This window comes from Amphiprion ocellaris, chromosome 7, assembly GCF_022539595.1.
Source record: "Amphiprion ocellaris isolate individual 3 ecotype Okinawa chromosome 7, ASM2253959v1, whole genome shotgun sequence".
Taxonomy (NCBI): Eukaryota; Metazoa; Chordata; class Actinopteri; family Pomacentridae; genus Amphiprion; species Amphiprion ocellaris.
In genome coordinates, this window is record NC_072772.1 from 406127 (window position 1) to 430060 (window position 23934).

A 23934-nucleotide genomic window follows, 5' to 3' on the forward strand; every position below is an offset into this window, starting at 1 on the left:
CAAATTCTAGTTGCAACTGAAATTTTAACGGTGATCATTTTATCATTTACCACAGATATCTGTTAAAACAGGACAAGTCCATTGTACGATCTTGTACCTCAACAGTAAATAAAACTGCACCTGTTCATGCTGAAGATGTCTCCATCATCATCATTGCTTTCAGGAACGTCCACCTGCAAAACACCGAGCAGAAAAGTCAAAAAATATATAAAGCCTCATGCATTCACACCCCAAACATCACACGAAATCATTGCTTCTTGTGCACAACAAAACATGTTTTTAACCACTTTAAATACTGTGAACCAGTCAACCTGCACTCTGAAATCAGAATAAAAAATCACAACCATCGACTTCACAATAAACTTTGAACTTGACTTTGACATTAACAGAACTACAAATTAGTAGATTTGGAGAAAGTCTCCGAACACCATTTTTAAAATAACTGTTAGTATAACTGTTTAGTATTTACAGTTTTTGATGAAATAAGTCTTTATTTTGAGGGGTGAAGTTTTATTGTGTGCTTTGGGAGAAATTTCTCAGAAAACTGTTGATTTCATTTAAACTCTGGACAATTTATTACAGATTAAATCCCAAGAAATTATCAACTAAAGATGTTCAGTTTTCTGTCATAGAGGAGGAAAGAAGTCAGAAAATATTCACATTTAAGATGCTGGAATCAGATCATTTAGAGTTGTTTTTTTTTTTTTATTCTCCACGTAGTTGGATGATTGTTAAAATAGTTGATGATTAATTTGATAGCTGACAACTAAGAGATTAATTCTCTGTTCATTATATCTCTGTTTACTCATTTTATTGTTTTCTGGTTGCAGGTAACCTCTACTCACATTTATTTTACAATGTCAGTGGGAGTGTTTTTATTTTATCATGCATGATACAATTTTTGTGTTAGTGTGCACATTAAAGCTGTGTTTATGTGACACAAACACAACCCTTAAGAGCTTTACATAGTCTTTTTAGGTTAATTCAACAAGTTCTGATCTTTGAATTCATTGCATTAAGATTTACAAATCCTCATTTGTTCAAGTTTAATTGTCAAGAAATGCATTGTTTTGCGATAATTTTCTTACTCAGTATCATGAATTCTTTTGGTTCACTTTACAGAAAATTCAATTATGACAGCAAGATCTGCAATGTTCCTCCTAAACATAATGTTTTTTGCTGCCTTTATATCAAAGTAATGCAATTTTAAAATCAATTTATTGCTGCTGGGATTCAATATAGTGACCAACAATGATTTTATGGTCAGATTCTGGAATGAACCAGCAGGAATGTTCAGTCAGACGAGTTCTTTGACTCTGGTATTTGCATCATTGGACACGATGGATGATGTGTTATTTTAGAACAGACAAGAGGTTGAATGTAAATAGTCTGTGACCGTACACGCCCTTCCTCTTTTGCTTACATCAGAGTGACACAGCAGAAACTGAAATGATAGCAAAAAGCAAATATAAATAATGAAGGGTTTTACTTTGCATTTCCACTTTGCATTGTGCTTTTATTTGTTTTAATAGATTCATTTAACTTTGTGTGAGAGACAGATAAAAATACATTTTCAGCTGTTGCCTCCTGTAACAGTGACTTTCACCTGTTTCTCTTTGATAAAAGTTCTAGAAAAGCTATGAAAGATGAACTCCGGCTCTGATTCCACCTCAAACTGCAGAAATGAAGTTCTAGTTAATTCAGTTGTAGTTGACATCTGACCTGGATTTCATTGCTCTGCCGTCATTCTGCACCTGAACGCACCACTGTGGATACGATCTGATGTAACCCCTAAGTGGAGGGCATTTGTTTTCCAAAGTTAAAACTAAAGAGCCATTTGTCCAAAAAGGAAGAAATTATGCATCACGTTTGCGGCCAACAGGGATAAACATGGAGATAATTCATGAGAAAACACCGTGTAAGACAGAGAAAGTTTGAATTCTTTGCAGCGATCTGCAGGTGGAGCTGCGTCCTCTGATTTCCTGCAGTGCACCTGGATCCTGAACGCAGCACAGTGGTGCATTTAAGTGTGGTGGAGACGCACCGTGTCCAGTGTGCTGCATTCAGGCTCCGTGGCTGTCAGACTCTCCGTCCTCTCTTCTTCCTGTGTGTCTGCAGCAGCTTACCGGTGTATCGCTGTGATGGATCGCTGGAGGGGCAGAGTGGCTCTGGTGACCGGAGCCTCGGTGGGGATCGGGGCGGCCGTAGCCAAAGAGCTGGTCCGCTGCGGGATGAAGGTGGTGGGCTGCGCCAGGAACGTGGACAAAATCCAGGTTTGGACTGAAGTGAAAACTTCATTTCTGCGGATTTCAGGAGAAATCAGAGTCAGGATTTTTCTCTGCTTTGGACAGAATTACAACAGAGACGCTGATTGATAGACACTAAATTATTATTATTTTAATTTCTGCAGTTTTCAGGAGAAATCAGAGGGTCAGATCGATTTTTTTCTTTTTTTTACTTTTCTTTTTTGCACACAGATAAACACTGTACACAAGAAAAACAAGTGAAAGTAGCTCTTGGAGATACAAAAGGCATTTTTATGTGTTTCTCACAGTAAGTTAACTACAGCCGATGAACGCAACTGTAACATAAACTATGTCTTTACTACATTTTGATGTTTATCAATACTTTTATACAGATATTTTTTGCTGTATCAGACTTATGTAATCAGAAGATGAAGGGGAGGTCCGGTTAGTTTCTCTGCCAACAAACCTCCATTTATGGCATTGATCCTCCTCTGTTATAAAATAATACATCATCCATCTTCACTGTAAATCCAAACACAACTGCTCCATTTAAAAGTTTACTGGAAATATCTGAGACATGAAGTTTGACTATTGAGTCATGAGTCAACTAAACCTCTATCACACAATTGGAAAAAACGTGTTTTTGTACTGAGAATCCCACAGAGCTTCCACTAGTCTTTAATTAAATGTAAAAGCAGCACAAAAATAAATAAATAAATAAAAATGTACACAGGAAAACACTGCAGATCTTGTTGTTTTATTGGAATTGTATGCAAAGTGAACACAAAGGATTCATATTACTGAGCTAGAAAATCACATCAAAACGCACAACTGCTTTTTAAAAAAATTAATCAGTTCCTGAAATATTGTTCATTGAACATAAATAAATTGTGATACAATGACTCCAAAAATCAAAACTTGTTCACTTAACATGCCATGCAGTATGTTTTTGTATCACATAAACAGGCAGGTTTCCAGGTCATTTTGACAGTTCTGAACATTTAGAATAAAATTTTAATTTAAATTTGCATCATGAATGATAACAATGCAATTAAATAAGTGTGTCTATACTTAGAAACCAACTTTTACAAGTATGTAGTATTTTGAACACAAATAACTCATTGTATTGAGAAGGAAAATTACACAGAAACACTGCATTTAAAAATGATGTAGAAACAAGTGCACAGAGAATGTGTTAAGTGAACTTAAACAGTTTAGGCTTTATAAATCTCAATACAATGAACCAAAAAATCAGAATTTGTTGAGTTAGCCTAAAAAGATTATGTAAAGCTTGAACTTGTTTTACTATCTACTGATTTTAATTAACAGTTTTGTTTTATCTTATTGTATTTTATGTACAGCGTCTTTGAGTTTTTGGAAAAGCGCTTTATAAATAAAATGTATTATTATTATTATTATTATTATTATTATTATTATAAAGCTCACATGGAACGTGTGTTTTAGTCACATTAACATGCAGTTTCAATGAAATCTGCAGTCATTGAAGAATTTCTGAAGAAAAAATTTGACTGTGAAGCTAATCGTATGTTGTTTTTCATTCTGATCTCAGGAACTGGCAGAGGAGTGTAAGAAAGCAGGCTACAGCGGTGTTTTAGTGCCGATCAAATGTGACTTAACCAAAGAGGAGGAGATTCTGTCCATGTTTGCAACCATCAAAGAGCAGCACAAAGGTGTGGATGTTTGCATCAACAACGCTGGACTGATGCTTCCGGAGCCGTTATTAAGCGGTAAAACCAGCAACTGGAGGAACATGCTGGATGTAAGAACTCAGTGTTTTTATTTTAGAAAGCACAGCTCATGACCTACAGTGATATTTGATCAAGACTTAATGTCATTAATGTTATAATGTTAGTGCCTCATACAGTGACAAGTCAAACACACTTCACCAAGTCAAAAATGATTAAGCATGACATCATTATACTACAGGAACATGCATCAAAGTGGACTGTAAAATCTCAAATAAACATGGAAATGTCACAGCTACTTTTAGACTGACTTATTTGAAGTTTTTCAAGACAATAAAAACATGTTTCTTTGTGCACAAGAAAAGAATTAGTGTGAAATTTGGCAGATATTTTCCTCACTGGTTTTCTTTCTGCTTGGTGTCATGCAGCTAAATGTTATTGGGTTGTCCATCTGTGCACGTGAAGCCTATCAGTCGATGAAGAAAAGAAATGTTGATGACGGCCACATCATCAACCTCAACAGGTGCAGTTTTCTGCCCATGAATTATTAACTAATTGTTACAGCGTTTGACCTTGTACAGTAAACATGACTGTAAAGTATCAACCAACACTTGGGTCATTAGGCATTTTTCTAGTTCTGTGCTCTGATATCACTTCTATACATGTTGGTAAATGCTGACCTGGTTAACAACTTGTACATCTTTTTCTGTTGCAGTGTTGTTGGACATTCTGTATATCCTTTTAGTGAAGGACATTTCTACACTGGCACCAAGTTTGCAGTGACCGCCCTGACTGAGGGCCTGAGGCAGGAGCTGCGTGAAGCCAAGAGCCACATCCGAGCCACAGTAAGACCTCATGGTGTCAGCCTTCAGAAAAATAGCTGCTGCCCATTCAGCCTGCTTTGTGCTTCTGTAAATCTCCTACAGTCTGTCATATGAAGTTTAGATGATGGACTGTAGTGGCTTAGATTCTAAACCAGTAGCATTAACATCATTATTAATGAATATATGATGCTTGTAACTGAAGTTTGCTTTTTCTACAGAGTATTTCTCCGGGTGTTGTGGAGACTGAATTTGCTTATCGAGCCTACAGCCAAGAACCAGAAAAGGCTAAAATGCTGTACTCTCAACATAAGGTACAAATACTGTTCTGATTGTTCTGCTGATGTAATTACCAGTACAAAACTGTGTTTAAACACGTTATGCTTCTCTGACAGAATCTGTCTGGAAGGGACATTGCAGAGACTGTTTTGTACGTCCTCGGTGCTCCTCCACATGTGCAGGTATTTGATTTTCTCGGTGTTCATTTTTATTACACTTTTGACATAAATGTGAACAGTTTACTCATAATTCATTAACTTTGCTTTTCTTTCAGATTGGAGAACTCACGGTCGCTCCTGTGGAATCTGCATTCCAGTGATGTAGTGTGTGACAGCTGACAAATTCTTCATGTGAATACTTCACTGCAGCTATGAAAGTAATAATTTCATATTATCGTGGACTCACTTTGGTCAAACAATTGAAACACTAAATTGCTCTTCTTCATACAATAAAATGACTGAAACATTAAACTTGTTGCACTTCAGCTTTACTGCTATAAAGAAGATGGTGTGATGTGTAACCACAGATCACACTATTCAGCAATGCTATAGTGGAAAACATACAGACGGGTGACTCACTTAAAACCAACCTAGAGTGTCTTAGTAAACATGCTGCTGAAACAACTGCAATGCACCTATGGCACTGATCCTCCAAGTAGGAGGGATCAACACCATTCTTCCAACAGATATCTTCTCGTTTGGTATTTTGATGATTGTGTTGGAAAGCACTGTCTAACATGCCACTCCAAAATCTCCCCTAGGTGTTGAACTAGATAGAGGCAGAGGCCATAAGATGTGTATCATTTCCATTAAACCATTCAGAGACCCTCTGATGCCCTCTGGATGGGGGCATTTTCATCCATCTGTACAATTCTTCCATTGCTTCCAGCATCCCCACAACAATGCTGCCACCACCATACTTCATGATGGGCATGGTGTGTTTGTGATAATGCAACATTTCAAACCGTTTCAGCGAGACTTTCAAGTTTGTTGTCATCGATTAGAAGCAGCAATAATGGAGGTGTTGGTGGCAAGGGTGGCTGATGAAATGTGCATACACAAATACAGAAATGCACTATGAAGATAAATTCATGTTATTCATATGATCAGCTGAGATTGTTTTGTGCCCAACATGCTTGGTACATATCAAATAAACGAATACAAACAATTAAAAATCAGGAGTGAACATGCAGAATATCTGACAGTCACACGTCTGTTGACTGAGCACTTTCTGAAGAACACCTGCTAATACGTGCAACTAACTAAACTGCAACTGTGTGGCTGCAGTACCTAATATTCTGCCATTGCAGTTTAATGTTCACATCAGTCATAACAGCCCAAAATATGAGATCCTAGTGAATTTGACTGTGGCATGACTGTTAGTGACAGATGGGCTGAGCTGAGTGTTTATGAAACTGCTAATCTCTTGGATTTTCCCCACAACATTCCCCGCAGCTTACTCAGAATGAGAAGGAACTAAACACATCCATTAAACTGCCGTTCTGCACATGGAAAAGCCTCGTTAAAGACAGAGATCAGAAACAAAGCATCTCAGGAAATCTCTGGCTCAGTAACACTGGACGGTTGAATACTAGAGAAATGTTTCTTGGTTGATCGCTTTCCAGTTCTGCTATGGCTGCAGATGATTTTGGCATCATGAATTCATGTACCTAACCTGCCGTGTGTCAAAGCTGCTGCCACTAATGTTGGTGGGAATGTTTTCTAGGCACACTCTGGGCTTTATAAGACTGATCAGTCATGATTTGAATGCCTGCTATGTGTTGCTGTTGACCATTTGCAGAAATAAATGATGTATTATTCCAACACGGAGCAGGAATGTTTCCATCATCTCATCAAGATCATCTCAGCAGCAGCTGTATGGTGTTCCTAAAGGAATGCCTGCTGTGTGCAAAAGCTGTGCAGATAAGCAGTTCAAATTACAACCATGAAAACACAGCACAAGAACGCGAAAAAAAAAACACATGAAATTGTCTCCACAAGAGGGCCACAGAGGGTCAGATAGGGACACTGAAATCTCATTGGAAATTCCTGTGGCCACTACAGGTCTGATATTTCAAAAATATTCACTGAAACTCCAAGGCCCAAGCTCCACGAAATGTAAAAGTGACCGCAGCATTGATATGAGCATCTCCAAAGAGCAAAGTTGCACAAATTTAATGAAACAACAGCAGTAACTTCATTCATTACTTGTATAAATTGTCACTAACATGGAGACAGGAATAATCAGGATCTAACAGTAAGAAACTCTGTGTACTTTCCTTTGTTACACACAAAGTCACAGTTTGTCATTAAGTTGAAGCCTAAAATTAAAAAAAAAAAAAATTCTGTCATTTCAGGGTTCTTTACTGAGTCGATTTTTCCATTTCACAATTTACAGCAGTGACATTAATCCACAGAGGTGTGTTGCAGAATGTAACCTCTGTAATCATTAAATTAACTATCAAAATATGGCAATGGGTATCTGAATAATGATGAAACAGCATGATTGAAATTTAGTTATGCCCTTCCACACAACAACAAACACACAGGAACACAAAACGAGGACAACAACGTCAAACAGCGCAACAAACATATGACTGTTATATAAATATAGAGCGTATAAATTAGTACTCAGAGGAAAGACTCCTGCAAACAACTGGAAGCAACAAATGTCATCAGCCCTTCGTAATATTTTGAGGTCTGTGTGGAGATCAGTGAAAGAACTTGAAATAATCTCACTTTGCCAGTGCATTCTTTAGAACATAATGATGTGGATGTATCTTGGTAGTATTCTACAATAAGGAAAAAAAGGCTTTGGCTTGTTTGTATTTCTGTAGACCAATTACAGTTTTCATGGATGCGGCTAAACAAAGAATGCAGCTTCAGTGTTCCCTTAAAATAGTGAACGGTGGAATTGTTTGGAACATTGCATGCAGGGAGACCCTGAGCTCTGTGGACAAAATGGATAATCCACTGGAACAAAAACAAAAACTAAACTGGCAGGGCTGCCTGACTGCATTGTTCCAAATCCTCTGCAGAACTTCATATTTTCAGCACAATTGGTTGCTGCTTGGAGCTTGTTGATGTTTCATGGAAGGAAGAAAACAGTAACTCACAGACAGTGAAAGAGGAACAGTACATTCTAATATCCACACTTACTATATAGTATGCCAGAAAAGATTCAGTATGTCCCAGCACAGTGTGCCAAATGTAGTATGCCAAAACTACCAGGACGTCCTACTTCCAGTTGAAATTTGCTGTATTTAATCCAGCATGCATTTCTGGATATTCTGACTCGCAATCCTCTGCACAGTTAGTCAGATATGTCATTATATGTACGATTATGAACAAATTTGAGCTATTGAGATCGCTCAGGCAGATGACATCTCATTTAAAGACTCATTATTACTGTCTAAGTAGTATGTTCCAGTTGTATACGTAACCATGCAGTCACACTGTCACTGGCTGGTTCAAAATCCTCAACTAAAGAAGTCGGAAGGCTGAGACGTCTTCTTTGTGCCCTTTATTCTGGTAAATGTAAGAAAAACTGGTCAGCGCTGTTGTGTTTCTGAGGGTGTACAGTGCGTACATAAACGAGGGAGGCAGGTATCACGTTTAGCAGGAGAGAAAAAGGGCGCTTTACTGAGCAGAGCTTGTAATAAGTACAGCAAAACAGGTAGGTGGAGCTAATACGTCACAATACAGTGCTTCCTTAACCATGTGACACCATTATCCAATTAGGTGGCTACATTTATAATTAAATGATGCATAAGGCAAAATAATACATATTCTTGTCAGAATATTACAAGCGCGCTCAGGCGTCTCGTGCACACTGAAAAGGGAGCAGCACGTTTGTTAGTCTAATGAGTGAGCTGAGTAGCTAGCTCATGGAGTGTCTCAGACTCACTAATTACATATTTAAACAAATAAAAACATTACAATTATGTCAACACGCTCCAATCAACATCTGGATAGATCATAGTGTACATATACTCATAAAATAAACAAAAGGACAACAAGAAAGAAGCCATTTATGAGCCATGCTGAGCCCTCACACCTACCTCGTGCACGCCCCTCACCTACCTCGTGCACGCCCCTCACCTACCTCGTGCACGCCCCTCACCTACCTCGTGCACGCCCCTCACCTACCTCGTGCACGCCTCTCAGGCACAGACTGTATATAAATACATATAAACTGTATATACAGTCTATGCTCTCAGGAATTTACAGTGTGTCACCAACTCCAGTTGCAGACTACAGCTCCAGAGAGGGTGCTATTGAGCCAACAACAATAAATACAACCAAATTACAGCAAGTGGAATTATTTACCGCATATACACTGTTACATATGCATACTGCATGAAACAATAAGTACTTTGTGAGATCAGCTGTAGTAGATACAGTAAAAAAAAAAAGGATGCAATGTATGATGAAGCTCAGGCCAAAGCTACCTGCAGTCTAACTCAAAAACGTTCATTATGTCTTCTTGTTAGTACATTAGTTTTGAGTTCTTCTGTTCAGACCATAGACTGTATATAAAGATGGACGTAGCACCCGTGACGTCACTGTTAGTTTCTGCACTGAGAAAATGGGGGGATGCAGCATGTCTGGTGGGATGGTCGGGTCCGTTGGGCTCACTATGACATGCCATTACGGTGTGGGCGTGTTGGGCTGGCGAATCTGGCGACCCTACTGGGCCGCAAACACCAGTTGTCAAAACCTGCCGGCTGACACGTCACACTGTTGGTGAGACGCTTCTGAGGAAGGTGAGAGTGTTCGCAGAAACTGTCAAGTAAGGTAAATAACATCTATCTACTCATTCTATGTCTGCACAAAAGAACTCAGAACTAATGTACCTACATTCTACATTCAGTAAGTCAGGCTAAACTTGACCAATCAGATCTGGGTATACTACCTGTATAAATAAAGGATATATATATATATATATCCTTTATTTATACAGGTAGTCTCATTGAGACACTGGGTCTCATTCTCAAGAGAGACCTGTCCTCAAAAACACAACAACACTGAGTGACTGACAAACAACACTAAGGGACCTTACTAGACAATATAATAATTATAACTCTCTCCATGACAGACACAGGTAGTTCTTTTGGAACGGGCGTTTATTCATGACAGTCCTTGGAGTGATTTCATCCTCACACGTAGGGTTGCCACCTTTCAGAAATGAAAATAAAGGACAGCCACCACGGCTCCTCAGAAGCCACAGTTCAGTGAAATTAGACAATGTGCTACAAGCCCAGTTTTATCAACAGTAGCTGTCTTTCAAGCTGCAGGAATAACATTGGTGTCAACAGGAACCAGTGGATGGCTGCGGTGATTTTGGTGACACTACAGTGTATCAGAGTGAAGTTACTGAATATCTGTGTCTCTCTTCGCTGTCGCAGCAGTTGTGCATTTTGCAGACGGTCCCTGTTCACTCGTTGCACAGCCGGCTGCTCATATACATCAGTGTTATTTCTGCAACTGGAAAGACAGCGACTTTTGATTAAACTGGGCTTGTAGCACATTGTGTAGCTTACAGTGATGGGAAAGAGGCATCGTTTTTGTTTTGACAACATATATTTAATGAGTTATTGATGCCAGAAGTTTGAATCTGTGAATATCTTTCCAACTTTACTGAACTCGGGGCCACTATCACCCAGAGGGCCATATATTTTTGAAAAAAGCATTTAGCCATACTTAATGCTTTAAGTGCCTTATTAACAGGAAACTAAGAATTTTGTATTGTTTTGTGATCACAGGTTCTGCATGAAAAGAAGTGGCATCACTTTAAACAGTGAAACCATACTAATAAAATGTAACCAACCAGTGTGCAATACTGGATTCTGCAAAAACATAAAAAACTGAACGCAAAATACTGGATAAAGAAATTCCAGAGATATTTTTCTTTCATTTAAATGTAAATCTTATCTTAACACAGTTAATGTATTAACTTATTTATGTGTGTATGCATGTACTGATTGATTTATTTAGTACTGTTAACATATCAGAGTTCTGAGTTTTTCTTTAGATAGGCAAAGGCCGTTTATTGATCACATATATGCTGTTAAATAAATGTTTATTGAAAACTATAAAGCATTAAAAATTAAAGAACAACTTAGGCATTTATTGAGTCACTAAACTACTGTAGATTATAGACCACATCAGCATGATTATAAGCATCCTCTGGTAAATTAACAACCAGATACTGATGTCTCTCACCATATGGACTTCAGGAGATGATTAGATGATGATAAACTGTGACCTGCTGGTTGGGTTCTCTCTGTTCTCATGTTTCTTACATGTTGGTCTCCTGATGCTGCCTTACTTCAGCCAGTCCATGAGCAACAGAAAACACAGTTTGCCTTTTACCCATTGCCAGGGGTTCCACTCTTCCCACTCAAGTCTGTACATTTGCAAACGTTTCTGCTTCTTTAGACGCGGTGGAGTTTCGGGGGTAGACATTTTTAAATGCGCGGGAGCAGCAGCGTCTGTAACCAGGCAACCAAAGACAGGACCAGACAGGACCGGACACACAGACAAGGTCTATCTGCTCCGCTGGACCTCGCATTGGGTCCTTGCTACAAAGGTCCCACGAAGAAACCATCTGTCCTCCCTGTCCAAAATCTGAACATTGGTGTCCTGAAGAAGAGCCAGTTCCTCAGGACAGGATTCGGCGGTCTTCCTTCACCTCAAGGAAGAGGGACACTCTTTTCAGGAAACCAATGTTCAGATTTTGGACAGGGAGGACAGATGGTTTGAGAGAGGCGTGAAAGAAGCCATCCATGTCAAAGTGGAGAAGCCATCTCTGAACTGGGGGGGGTGGTCTGTGACATCATCTTTCGCCATTTTACAATCAGGTCCTTTCTAAACTCCCCAAAAGAACTACTCGGCAGAATGACTCAGGTGAGGTGGCTCATGCTAACGACCACCATTAGCATATGAGGGCTCGGTGAAACTCGCATTTCAACGACCCCCTTTGTCACTCCCTGGCTCCCAACGACCATCGTTGAGGAGCCAGGTAGGCCTTGGCAATGGTCGTCAGAATGTGAATAACACTGACCACACCTCACAGAGGTTATAAGCCGAGGCAACATCAACCACTACCAGAACTGAAGAAGCCTCTTGGATGAGAGGTGAAACGTCTTCAAGGAACCTTCTTAAAGTCCAGTTGGATTGATGTAAACAACTTTGGATAACCATGACCTGGATGAATGAGAAACTACACGGACATACAAGCTATGAAATATTATTTATTACATTAAATTAAAACCACATGAACTTATTTATTATGTGAACTCAAACCTTAAATAATAACATTTACAACAATATAACACTGAGTTCCAGACAGACAGGGTCATGACTAAACACACCATAGACATCGAAATGGATGTGCAAAGCGCCAAGCAATGAAGTTAAAATGGAAAAACACTAAGAAAGGGTCCTAAAAGATGATATTTCCATAGTGTTTAAGAGACATTTGAAGTCCTCCAGGGGAATCAGGTTGGACAGCTTCAGACTCTGCTGTAGTGAGTTCCACGTTGAAAAACTGTTTAGCTGTACTTAATGTGCAGTCGGAACACCTGCGTACTTGATCTCGTCATGTACTCTGCTCATCTACTCAGATTATTTTTACCAGCGATGTCAAACATACGGCCCGCGGGCCAAAACCGGCCTGCCAGATGGTCCATGTCGGCCCACGGGACGACTTTACACAGGATAAAAATTACGACATTAACTGTAAATTGTAAATTTGTCAATCTGTAAATTTAAAATAATTTCTAGACCGTGATTATTCAGTTCCAGATCCCTGTGACTGAATGTTTTGTGTTTTTGTAGATAAACTGTGGTCTGGCAGTTACAATGCATGTGTAAATGATGAACTGAGGCATAATAGGCTACTGTTGAAACTGAACTTGTTTTCCATAAGAAATTGCAGATTCATAGTGTTTTGTAAAAAGATAATTCATTAAATGTGAACATTTTCAGAATGTACTTTTTCTGAACTAAAACAAAGGGGGAAAGTTGGAGTTGTGGTTATTTATAGGTTATTATGCTGTGATTTTACAGGTGGGGCCCACTGGAGATCAGATTGGGCTGAATGTGGCCCCTGAACTAAAATGAGTTTGACACACCTGATCTTTACTGGGAAAAACAACAAAATGGAATCAGATTAAATAACACAGCCCTGCATAGTCACGTTTTCACAGTTTATATATATACAAAGTTATTGGGGGGGCGCGGAAGTTTTTTGTCCTCAGAAGGAGGGCCCGACAGAAAAAATTTGAGAACCACTGGACTGAGGGGACGGTGAAAGTAATGAAGTCCTGGGAACGTAGACTATGACTGAACTGTTTACGTGACATGAAAGAGGATAAATATGTGGGCAGCAGACCAAGGATGGATTTGTAAATGAAATGATCCCAGTGGAGAAGTCTGGGAGTGGACAGTGATGATCAGTTAACTAGGGAGTACAAAGAGCAGAGATATGAGAGGTTTACAGTCCGTTATAAATCTAAGAGCTCCATGATAAGCAGCATCCAACAGTCTCATAGAGGGGGTTGGGACATTCATGTAAACATTATCTCCATAATCAACAACAGGCAAGAAGGTGGCAGCAACAAGCCGTTTACATGCAGCAACAAAACGTGTGATTGAGTTTCTGCACCATCCTGGAATCTGCACAGGATTTCAACATATCACTGCAGTTCTAAAACTGACCTGTACGGCAGCAACACGCCTCTGCTGCGTTTACTCTGTCACAAGACGCAGGAGTCGTAGAAGAAGAAGAGGAAGGCGGAAGGAAGTAGCTGCCGATAATGAACCGTCTCACGAGTGCTGCGTTGGGTTAGTTGGGTTGTATTTCACAATCTTCTTGAAACAGAGCTGCGTTCTCTGATTTCCTGCAGTGCACCTGGATCCTGAACGCCGCACAGTGGTGCATTTAAGTGTGGTGGAGACGCACCGTGTCCAGTGTGCTGCATTCAGGCTCCGTGGCTGTCAGACTCTCCGTCCTCTCTTCTTCCTGTGTGTCTGCAGCAGCTTACCGGTGTATCGCTGTGATGGATCGCTGGAGGGGCAGAGTGGCTCTGGTGACCGGAGCCTCAGTGGGGATCGGGGCGGCCGTAGCCAAAGAGCTGGTCCGCTGCGGGATGAAGGTGGTGGGCTGCGCCAGGAACGTGGACAAAATCCAGGTTTGGACTGAAGTGAAAACTTCATTTCTGCGGATTTCAGAGTCTATATTTGGAGAGGAATACTAACCGAGAAGCTGCAGCCGAGAGAAAAACTTTCAGAGAAACAAGCGGAAGTTACTGTAACAGGAAACAGCTGATAAATGCAGCTCTATTTGAATATGTTGAAATCCTGTGCAGAGTCCAGGACGGTGCAGAAACTCACTTACACATTGCATTTATCAACAGTTGCTATCTAGATATTTTAATATATTTGCAAAACTATTTGAATGTGTCTCTCAAACTTAGCATGAGATATTAGAGGCAAATAAAACCATAACACAAACAACACATTTTGATGTTTCAAGTTGTGCAAATCATTTACTGCTGTCAGACTTCTGTAAGCTATGTTTTTTTAGTTCATCAGTAACCAGCTGTGTTCACACTGAATCCAAACTCACTCACTCTTGTTCAAAGTTTATGAGAACTGACCCAGCCACAAATTCTTCAGTTCCACACACAGTCTGAAGAATGGCAAATACTGAAACTTTTTTTTCAACCACACTGTGAAATCATTGTGTACATATAATTCTGAGTAGCCTTCACTGTCGTTCATAAATTTATACGTAGAATAATAAGGCAATAATATGTTGGTTAAACAGTGGCAGATTTTGTTGTCCTCGTGTTGTTTTTTTATGTAAAGGGATTCACTTTAACTAACCAAATACCATACTATGTATTTAAGAAGAATCAACTAATAAAAATCAAACATTGAAGTGGCAGATTACTAAAACTACAAAGTTGAATGTGAAGCTATGTTTTTCATTCTGATCTCAGGAACTGGCAGAGGAGTGTAAGAAAGCAGGCTACAGCGGTGTTTTAGTGCCGATCAAATGTGACTTAACCAAAGAGGAGGAGATTCTGTCCATGTTTGCAACCATCAAAGAGCAGCACAAAGGTGTGGATGTTTGCATCAACAACGCTGGATTGGCTCATCCAGAGCCGCTGTTAGGCGGCAAAACCAGCGGCTGGAGGAACATGCTGGATGTAAGAACTCAGTGTTGTTAATTTAGAAATCAGAGTTTAAGACCTACTGAGACATTTGACCAAGAGTTAATATGAATAATTATGCTAAAACCTGTACTTTTCCTACTGGAAAAAGTGAAAAGCACACGATCAAGTCAAATGTGTTTAAACATGACATTGTTTTAAAACAAGAACAAGCAACAAATTGATCTGTGAACTCTTGAATAAATATGGAAATATCTGTGACACCATCAGGGTGTTTCATTCCCAGTTTCCTAAAGAGACTGAAAAAGTGTTTCCTTGTGCAAAAGAAGCGGTGACTTCGTGTGACGTTTGAGGTGTTAATGAAAGATATTTTCTTAATTGGTTTTCTTTCTGCTCGGTGTCTTCCAGGTGAATGTTATTGGGTTGTCCATCTGCACACGTGAAGCGTATCAGTTGATGAAGGAAAGAAATGTTGATGACGGCCACATCATCCACATAAACAGGTACTGCCAAATAACTGAAAATATATATGACAGGATGTGTTGTTACAGCCTTGAACCGTATGCAGTAAACATGACTTTAAATGAGTAAAAGATATATCTTTAGAAAGAATTCCTGTTCTGTACCCTGAGATTATTTCAGTACATGCTGGTGAATGCTGACCTGGTTGCTTGTGCATCTTCTGCTGCAGCATGAGTGGACATCGTGTAATTCCCACTGCTGATATTCATTTCTACACTGCCACCAAGTTTGCAGTGACCGCCCTGACTGAGGGCCTGAGGCAGGAGCTGCGTGAAGCCAAGAGCCACATCCGAGCCACAGTAAGACCTCATGGCTGTCTGCAATTTAAACATGAACTAAGCTGGGTGTTTGGGTAACTCAGCTGGTTGAGCGGGCGACCCATAAACAGGGGCTATAGTTTCCCACCCTCGGCCTTTTGCTGCATGTCTTTCCCTCATTCTTCTCCCCATGTTTCCTGTCTCTCCACTTTCAACTATAGTAAAGGCTTAAAAAGCCCCAAACTATCACTTATTCTTTTTTTAACTAAGCCAATGCTAAATTCACTCACAGTCCATCACCAGCTCCACGAGTACCATCAGCACAATTATGAATCCTGAAACACATACATCCTGAAATATTACCCACTCTCTCTGCAGTGCATTTCTCCTGGCGTTGTAGCGACAGAATTTGCTCCGCGACTCTACAGCCACGATCCAGACAGAGCCGCTGCTTCATACGCTCAATTTACAGTAAACACATTACTTCTACGTTTCTTGAATACTGTTACAACAATTACTGGAATTTTAAAAAGTATTTAAGCACTTTCTACCTCTCTGACAGCCTCTGGAAGCAGTAGATCTTGCAAATGCTGTTACGTACGTTCTGAGTGCCCCTCCATATGTGCAGGTACATGACTTTCTATTTTATCATGTTTGACATCTGTTGTTCAATTGTAGAAATATCAGCAGTTTATTCATAATTAGATAACATAAGTTTTCTTTTAGATTGGAGACATTCAGATGCGTCCTGTGGAGCAGGCGTTGTAGAGTTTCACTATATAAAAGTTGGATTACTGTTTTGACAAATGCTTCATGTTATTTGTTCACCGCATTTCTGAAAGTAATAACTTCATGTAATCATGAAATAACTTTGGTTATGAAGCTTGTGCTGTAATTTTACTCATATCAACATAATAAAACGACTGACTGGAACATGAAACTTGCTGCACTCCAGCTTTATTATTATACAAAAGGAAATTTGATTTCTGGTTGCAGATCACACTATTCAACAGCCTATAGTGGAAACAATGCATGCAACACAAACTATTAAAATACACAAATATTGAACTCAAAATATGCCTTTAAAAATCTTTCACATTTATGTTATTTAATATGCCAGTAAAAAGTCAGTAACAAATCTGACAAAAAAAAATTCCAGCATCAAACATAGATGGAGGTTCTATGAATTGCTTTTAGCCTGGCCCCTCCTCTGGGACCAGTTTGCCTCAGGAGAGAGACTACTTACAAGATCACCTGGGATTACAGAGACATACAGAACCCTCCACCACGATGAAGTGCCGATTCTTCATAGGGCTCTTTATAGAACCTTGGTGAGAACGTGCACAAGGAACAGCCCCACTTTGTCTGCTGTTTCAGGAGATGCCCAAAATGGCAAGCACCCCTCCCACATGGCTCCTGGAGGGGGCCCCCAGTGTCCCTAAACCAGACAGGTACCAGGGGCCAGCATGTGAAAGGACTTCAGAGAGGTATGGAGAAGGAGATTCAGTGGGCCTCAAGGAGGTTCCGGTAAACTGATGCCTCAGGAAGGGAAGGAAAGAGGACTGAGGAACTCCTCAACCTGATTAACAGTTTCTCTGCTTAGGAAGCAGATCCAGAAGATTTGAGGGTAGCTTCACACACATTCGTGGTAGAGGGTGCCGAGGTAATCGAGAAGCTGTTTGGTGGTAAGGCACTAGGTGTGGTGGAGATTTGTACAAAGATGTGGAAGTCTGGAGACATTGTTGGACTGTCTTAGATGACACGTCTCTTTACTGTCACGTGGACATCAGGGTTGGTGCTTCCATAGTGACAAATGAGACCAAATCATTATGACATGTCTCTTCAAGGGCCCTGTGGGGACACTGTGGAAGTATGGGGGGCTATTGGGGTCATAGTTTCCAGCCGTCCTGTCCTTGTACAACCAAAGCTGTTTGCGCATTCTCACCACAAAGTCAAACATGTTTCTTGTGGGTGTGGGTGTGACCTCAGGATTGCATCTTTGCTGCAGAGTGGTAGTGTTGGCTTCAGACCGTGACCTTCAGCACATTCTGGAACTGTTTGCAGCCAAGTGTAAAGCAGCTGGGATGCGAGTCAGCCCCTCCAAGTCTGAGATCATCGTTCTCTGCTGGAAACCGGTGGATTGATCCCTCTGGGTTTGGAGGGAGTTGCTGTCACAAGCAAAGGAGTTCAAGTATTTGGGCTCTTGTTCACCAGAAGATGGAGACAGGCAGCTTGGTGCAGCATTAGCAGCTAAGAGGGCGTTGCACCAGAATGTTGTGATGAAGAGGGAGCTGAGCCTGGAAGGTGAAGCTCTCGATTTAGCAGTCAATCTACAGTAACTGTTACAACTTTCAACCTTTTACAGTAAATCTGGCTTTAAATGAACAGTAGTCACTTTAATCATAGGGCATTTTTTCTAGTTCTTTGCCCTGAGATCACTTCAGTCTATGTTGGTAAATACAGATATTGGTAGCAGCTTGTACATCTCCTGTTACAGTATGAGCGGACATCGCACTGTTCCAAGGAACATGGTGACTACCTTGACGGAGGGCCAGAGGAAGAGGTTGCATCCAGTCCACGGTAAGACGTCATGGCTGTCTGCTTTTGGAAACTGATGGGATTAAAATAACTTCTCAAGTTTTATGTTTCATTGGCAATAAAGTCGGTTCTATACCAAAGTCACAAGGTGGACTCTGCATAAAGTCAGGGTGTATATTTATGGAACCTCTGTAAAAGATTAACTTCAAGCTCCTATTCTAATAAATGCGGGTGCATCTGGAAAAAACAGAACATCCAGTTTGCTGACAGTCAGACTCTCTGCCTTCAACATGAGCATCACTGTGCATTGATTCGCTGCAAGCCAGTTGTCCCAGAGGAGGACATTCTCTTTTTTCAGACCACCTTGGACTAGAATTGACATTTCTTGTGAGGCAAAACTGGGTAAAACAGAGACAGTTTGGTAGTTGGGTTGTATTTCACAATCTTCTTGAAACAGAGCTGCGTTCTCTGATTTCCTGCAGTGCACCTGGATCCTGAACGCAGCACAGTGGTGCATTTAAGTGTGGTGGAGACGCACCGTGTCCAGTGTGCTGCATTCAGGCTCCGTGGCTGTCAGACTCTCCGTCCTCTCTTCTTCCTGTGTGTCTGCAGCAGCTTACCGGTGTATCGCTGTGATGGATCGCTGGAGGGGCAGAGTGGCTCTGGTGACCGGAGCCTCGGTGGGGATCGGGGCGGCCGTAGCCAAAGAGCTGGTCCGCTGCGGGATGAAGGTGGTGGGCTGCGCCAGGAACGTGGACAAAATCCAGGTTTGGACTGAAGTGAAAACTTCATTTCTGCAGATTTCAGGAGAAATCAGAGTCAGGATTTTTCTCTCCTTTGGACAGAATTACAACAGAGGAGATGCTGATTGATAGACACTTTATTCATCCCCTTGAGGAAATTGAAGGTATGCAGTAGCTCATATATGTTATATTAAAGAAAGATAAGAAAACCAATGTACAAAAGAACGTGCAAGAAAACTACAAATCGTGCTGGTTGAAAGAATAAGGTCCTGAAATTGGTGATATTTACAGGAAAGGTGCAAATTGTTGATAATTGCAAAAACAGGTACAAAATCACTGGTATTCACACTAAGAAGAGAATATTAATGTGTTTATTCATGTTTATGTGTTTTTCACACTGAGTTTACCCCAACTACTACATTTTAATATTTCAAGTTGCTGTTTGTGCTGTCAGAAAATGTTCTGCTCTGTCAGTCTAATGTAAGCTCTTCTGTCAGAACAGAGTACTACTGACTCTTTTCTTATAGCATGAGTGGACATCCCATAGTTCCCAGAGCTGAAATGCATTTCTACGCAGCCACCAAGTTTGCAGTGACCACGCTGACTGAGGGCCTCAGGCAGGAGCTTCATGAGGCCAAGAGCCACATCCGTTCCACAGTAAGACTTCAGGCTGTCGGCATTTAAATAAAACTGCGCTGATTCTTAAATCTCACACAGTCCGTCACCAGCTCCATGAGTACCATTATCACCATTATTATTTATCACAAGATACATACACTGAATTTAAGGTGAAAGTATTAGAACTTCATTTGTAGATTACTCTTGCTATTGTTACGGGCCCCAAGAATAGGACCACAGCAACAAAAATGAATACCTGTAAAATACAGGAGATAATGCACAGCAATAATGACACTCAGCACACTCTCTGTCCTCCAGGTTACATCTCTATTATTTTGGTTCCACAGAACATAAAACATTCATAATTTTGTACAAACATCATGGTATCAATGTCCTTATAAGTACAATATTGTCTCTCTTTTTCTCCATTAATACAGATGTTCACATTCCAATACTTCAATGTGATGGATACAATCATCTCAATCAATACAGTATAACCACCGTCTCAAACAAGCTTCCTTTAGCTGTCTAGACTCATAGAAGGACAAAGGCACTTCCAGGTCGTGTAAAACCATAATACCAGAAACATTTTATAGAGTTACTGTTATCAAAACTATTAGAACATAAAACATATCCTCAATTGATAACAGTTTTCTTTGCTTAAACATCTACTAAAGACCAGATTAAAACTACAACAGGTGTAGGAGCCCAAATAAAACTGTAAAGAGTGTATAAAAGAAGGTGACGATCTCCCTGCCAGACAATGCTGAGGTAGCAAAAACCCACACACCGCGGTTAGCAGCTAGCCCGCGAGCATAGTTGTCGCGCATTTTTAACGCCCTTATTTTTATATTTCATCTCTTAAAACAACATCTCACTGATACACAGCGACTTAACATTTGAAGCTTGACAAGTCGTAGCACATTCAGCAGTTTTTAACCGTACTAACCTGTAAAATACAGGAGATAATGAGCAGCAATGAAGACACTCCGCACTCTCTGTCCTCCAGGTTATATCTGGGGTGCCGTCGTTTCCCTCCCCCTAAAGTGACCCCGGTGCAACAGTGCCGATGTCAACAGTTCCACCTCAGACCGCTGCTGTTTTCCTCTCTCTTCTTTGAAATAAAATATCGTCCTGGCTGGAATACTGTACAATTAAATCTTATCATACAAAATGTGGTCAACAAATTTTAGGTGTGTCACACTATAATTACTGCAACAAAAAAGTATTTAAGCACTTTCTACCTCTCTGACAGCCTCTGGAAGCAACAGGTCTTGCAAATGCTGTTCCGTACGTTCTGAGTGCCCCTCCACATGTGCAGGTATGAGATTTTCTCTTATTATTGTGCTTTATTTTTTACCACATATTTTCAGTCTGTGCTCTTTCTTTGTAGAAATATCAGTGGTTTACTTATAATTAGAAAACGTACCTTTTCTTTCAGATAGGAGACATTCAGATGCGGCCTGTGGAGCAGTAGAAAGTAAATCCTTCATGTCCTGGAGATTTATATATAATAAAAAGGGGAACTCCCTTCATAGAAATCTCCAGGTTTGTCCAATGTTCCTCTTATACTCTACCTGGCTCTTCACAAACACTAAACTGACATCATTCAGAACTATATATATATATATTTGTGTGTGTGTGTGTGTGTGTGTGTGTGTGTGTGTGTGTGTGTGTGTGTGTTAGCTGCTTTAAATTTATATTTAATCTATTCAAATATAATACAACAGTGTCATTTCATGGTCACAAATTGTGAATGAACACATCCCTATACAGACATTACTCATGTATTTTTGCATTATTTAACATCCTTTCAAGTTTTGCCCACTAGAGGCCACAAGCACAACATTACATGTGTGTGAAATCTAATACAGGGTGGATGCTCATTTGTTGCTGCAAGAACGTCAGACTTGACATTTCCCCTGAACATGTGACAAACTTTCCCTTAAAATCTTGGGTTTTTCCTTTTTATTTCTCTTTACACATTAGCTTTGTGTCTGTTAATCTGGTTTTGATGCTGTTGTGTAGAAATAAAATCTATAATCTGGCTGCAGACTCATCTCAGTCAGCAGGAAGTGAGCAAAATGCACATATTGACAATATGGATATTGTGTCATTAAAACACTCATTTATGGTATGCAAAATGTTGTGTTGCAGTACGTGATGGTGTGTGTAAAGACTGCAGAGGTCTCATGTTCAACACCAAGCTACTGTTCCCCTAAAATCACCAGAGTCTGATTTAGTGAATGACAGAACATGGGGAGGTTTCGATGAGAGAAGTCTGCTTTCAAGCTGCGAGAGAAGTTTCCAGTCCAGAGGACAGCCAAGGTTAGCTAGGACTGTCAGCCACCACCAACCTTCTCTCCCGTGTTAATGAGCATCCTTTCACGCACAACCTACATTTGTATAGATGCACAAATGTTGGCAAAGCACTTGACTCAGCATTTTCAGCGATACACACCAGACACAAAGGATCTCCTCCAGCACCAGGCTGCAGCTCCTCACACCCAAACAGAAAATGTGAGTCAGAGAAATGGGAGCAGTTTTTGCCATGTTTATCTGGTTCCTGAGTAACTACTTGTGAAGTGTATACAGAGAGACACAAAGTGAGACAAAAACAACACAATATGACCACAAATAGATCCAGAAAGACCACAAAGACACTAAATGACTGCAAACAGTTATAAAACGATCATAAAATAACAAGAAATGACAGCAAATAGACTCAGAAATACCACAAAGTGACACAAATGGACACAGTACCATCACAAAGAGAGAAAATGACCACAGAGATTCCAAATGACCAAAATACAATGTAAAATAACCGTAAACACATACAGCACAAATGACCACAAAAAGATGCAAAATGAGTACACAAAGTACACAAATGTCCAAAAACAGACAAAAAATTATGACAAAACATTACAAAATTACCACAACGAGATGCAACAAGACCACAGTAATAACCAAAAAGAAATGTAAAATGACCTCAGACAACACAATAAGATGACAAATGGATGGAAAAGAGGTTCAAAATGGCCACAAAGCAATGCAAAATCATTGAGAAAAAAATTCAAGGGGATCAAAAATAGGCAAGAGAACGAATGCAAAACAAAGCACAATGTCTAGAAATTGACCTAAGTGACCACAGAGATGCAAAACTACAACAAAGCCACCACAAATGAAATGACCACAGACAGAACGGACAGTAACATAAACAGATGCATAATAACCACAAAACCACACAATATGACCACAATGGATCCAAAATGATCACAAAGAGATGCAGCACACTCACAAAAAGACAAGAAAATGACTGCAGAACAAGGTAGAATGTCTACATAGACAAAAAGTGCCACAAAGAGACGCAAAATGACAACAAAATAGCACAATAAAACCACAAAGAGATGCAAATGATCACAAAGAGACACGTAAATGTCTGCACAACAAGGTAGAATGCCCTTCAAAACAACACAAGATGACCACAACGCCGCAAAATGACCACAGAGACACTGAAAACAACCACAAACAGGTTAAACAAAAAAACCCAAAACCATGCAGAAAGTGTAGAAAGAAACACAAGAACCCTGTTTTAAGGAGTCAGAAACGGGTTGCTTTAAGCAGAGTCTGCACTTCCTCCACCATCAGTCAATTTAACCTCTACAGGAAAGTTTCTCTCAATCAATAAATCCTCCTCTGCGTCAGTGAACCCAATGGATTATTGGATTCTTCACCTAATAGGATGTCACAGAGCGAGATGTCCACTCATTACTACATTCTGCCCTGTACACAGATTGTGTATTCCTTTGTGTGTTTCTGCCTGACCAGAGCAGCCTTCGTCCTCTCAGATGTTCAAAGACATCACCGCAGTAGCAGACCGAGGTTGAAACCCTAACGTGACCCTGCACAGTGGGCATCCAGCCAATACAGGGAGGGAGGCACCAGCTGCACGTATAGGTTTGGGAAATACTGTTGAGTTCAATTAATTCACTTTTTGAAATGAGCTTTTTCTATTTTTTAC

The 23934-nt window shown here is 40.2% G+C and overlaps 1 protein-coding gene and 1 long non-coding RNA gene across 2 annotated transcripts; one reads left to right on the forward strand and one right to left on the reverse strand.

The window, feature by feature from the left end:
* Positions 1–2140: 2140 nt before the first annotated feature.
* LOC111567499 (dehydrogenase/reductase SDR family member 11-like) lies at positions 2141–5522 on the forward strand. Its single transcript, XM_023268664.3, has 7 exons — positions 2141–2273; positions 3817–4026; positions 4381–4475; positions 4668–4797; positions 4995–5087; positions 5169–5234; positions 5327–5522. The coding sequence occupies exons 1-7, from the start codon at positions 2142–2144 to the stop codon at positions 5369–5371; spliced, it is 771 nt and encodes a 256-aa protein (XP_023124432.1). The 5' UTR covers position 2141; the 3' UTR covers positions 5372–5522.
* On the reverse strand, positions 2161–20979 carry LOC129349222 (uncharacterized). The gene is made up of 3 exons (XR_008602142.1): positions 20863–20979; positions 14102–19346; positions 2161–2300 (listed from the first exon to the last, which is right to left on the reverse strand). It is a non-coding gene; the product is annotated as an uncharacterized LOC129349222 (long non-coding RNA).
* Positions 20980–23934: the final 2955 nt, after the last annotated feature.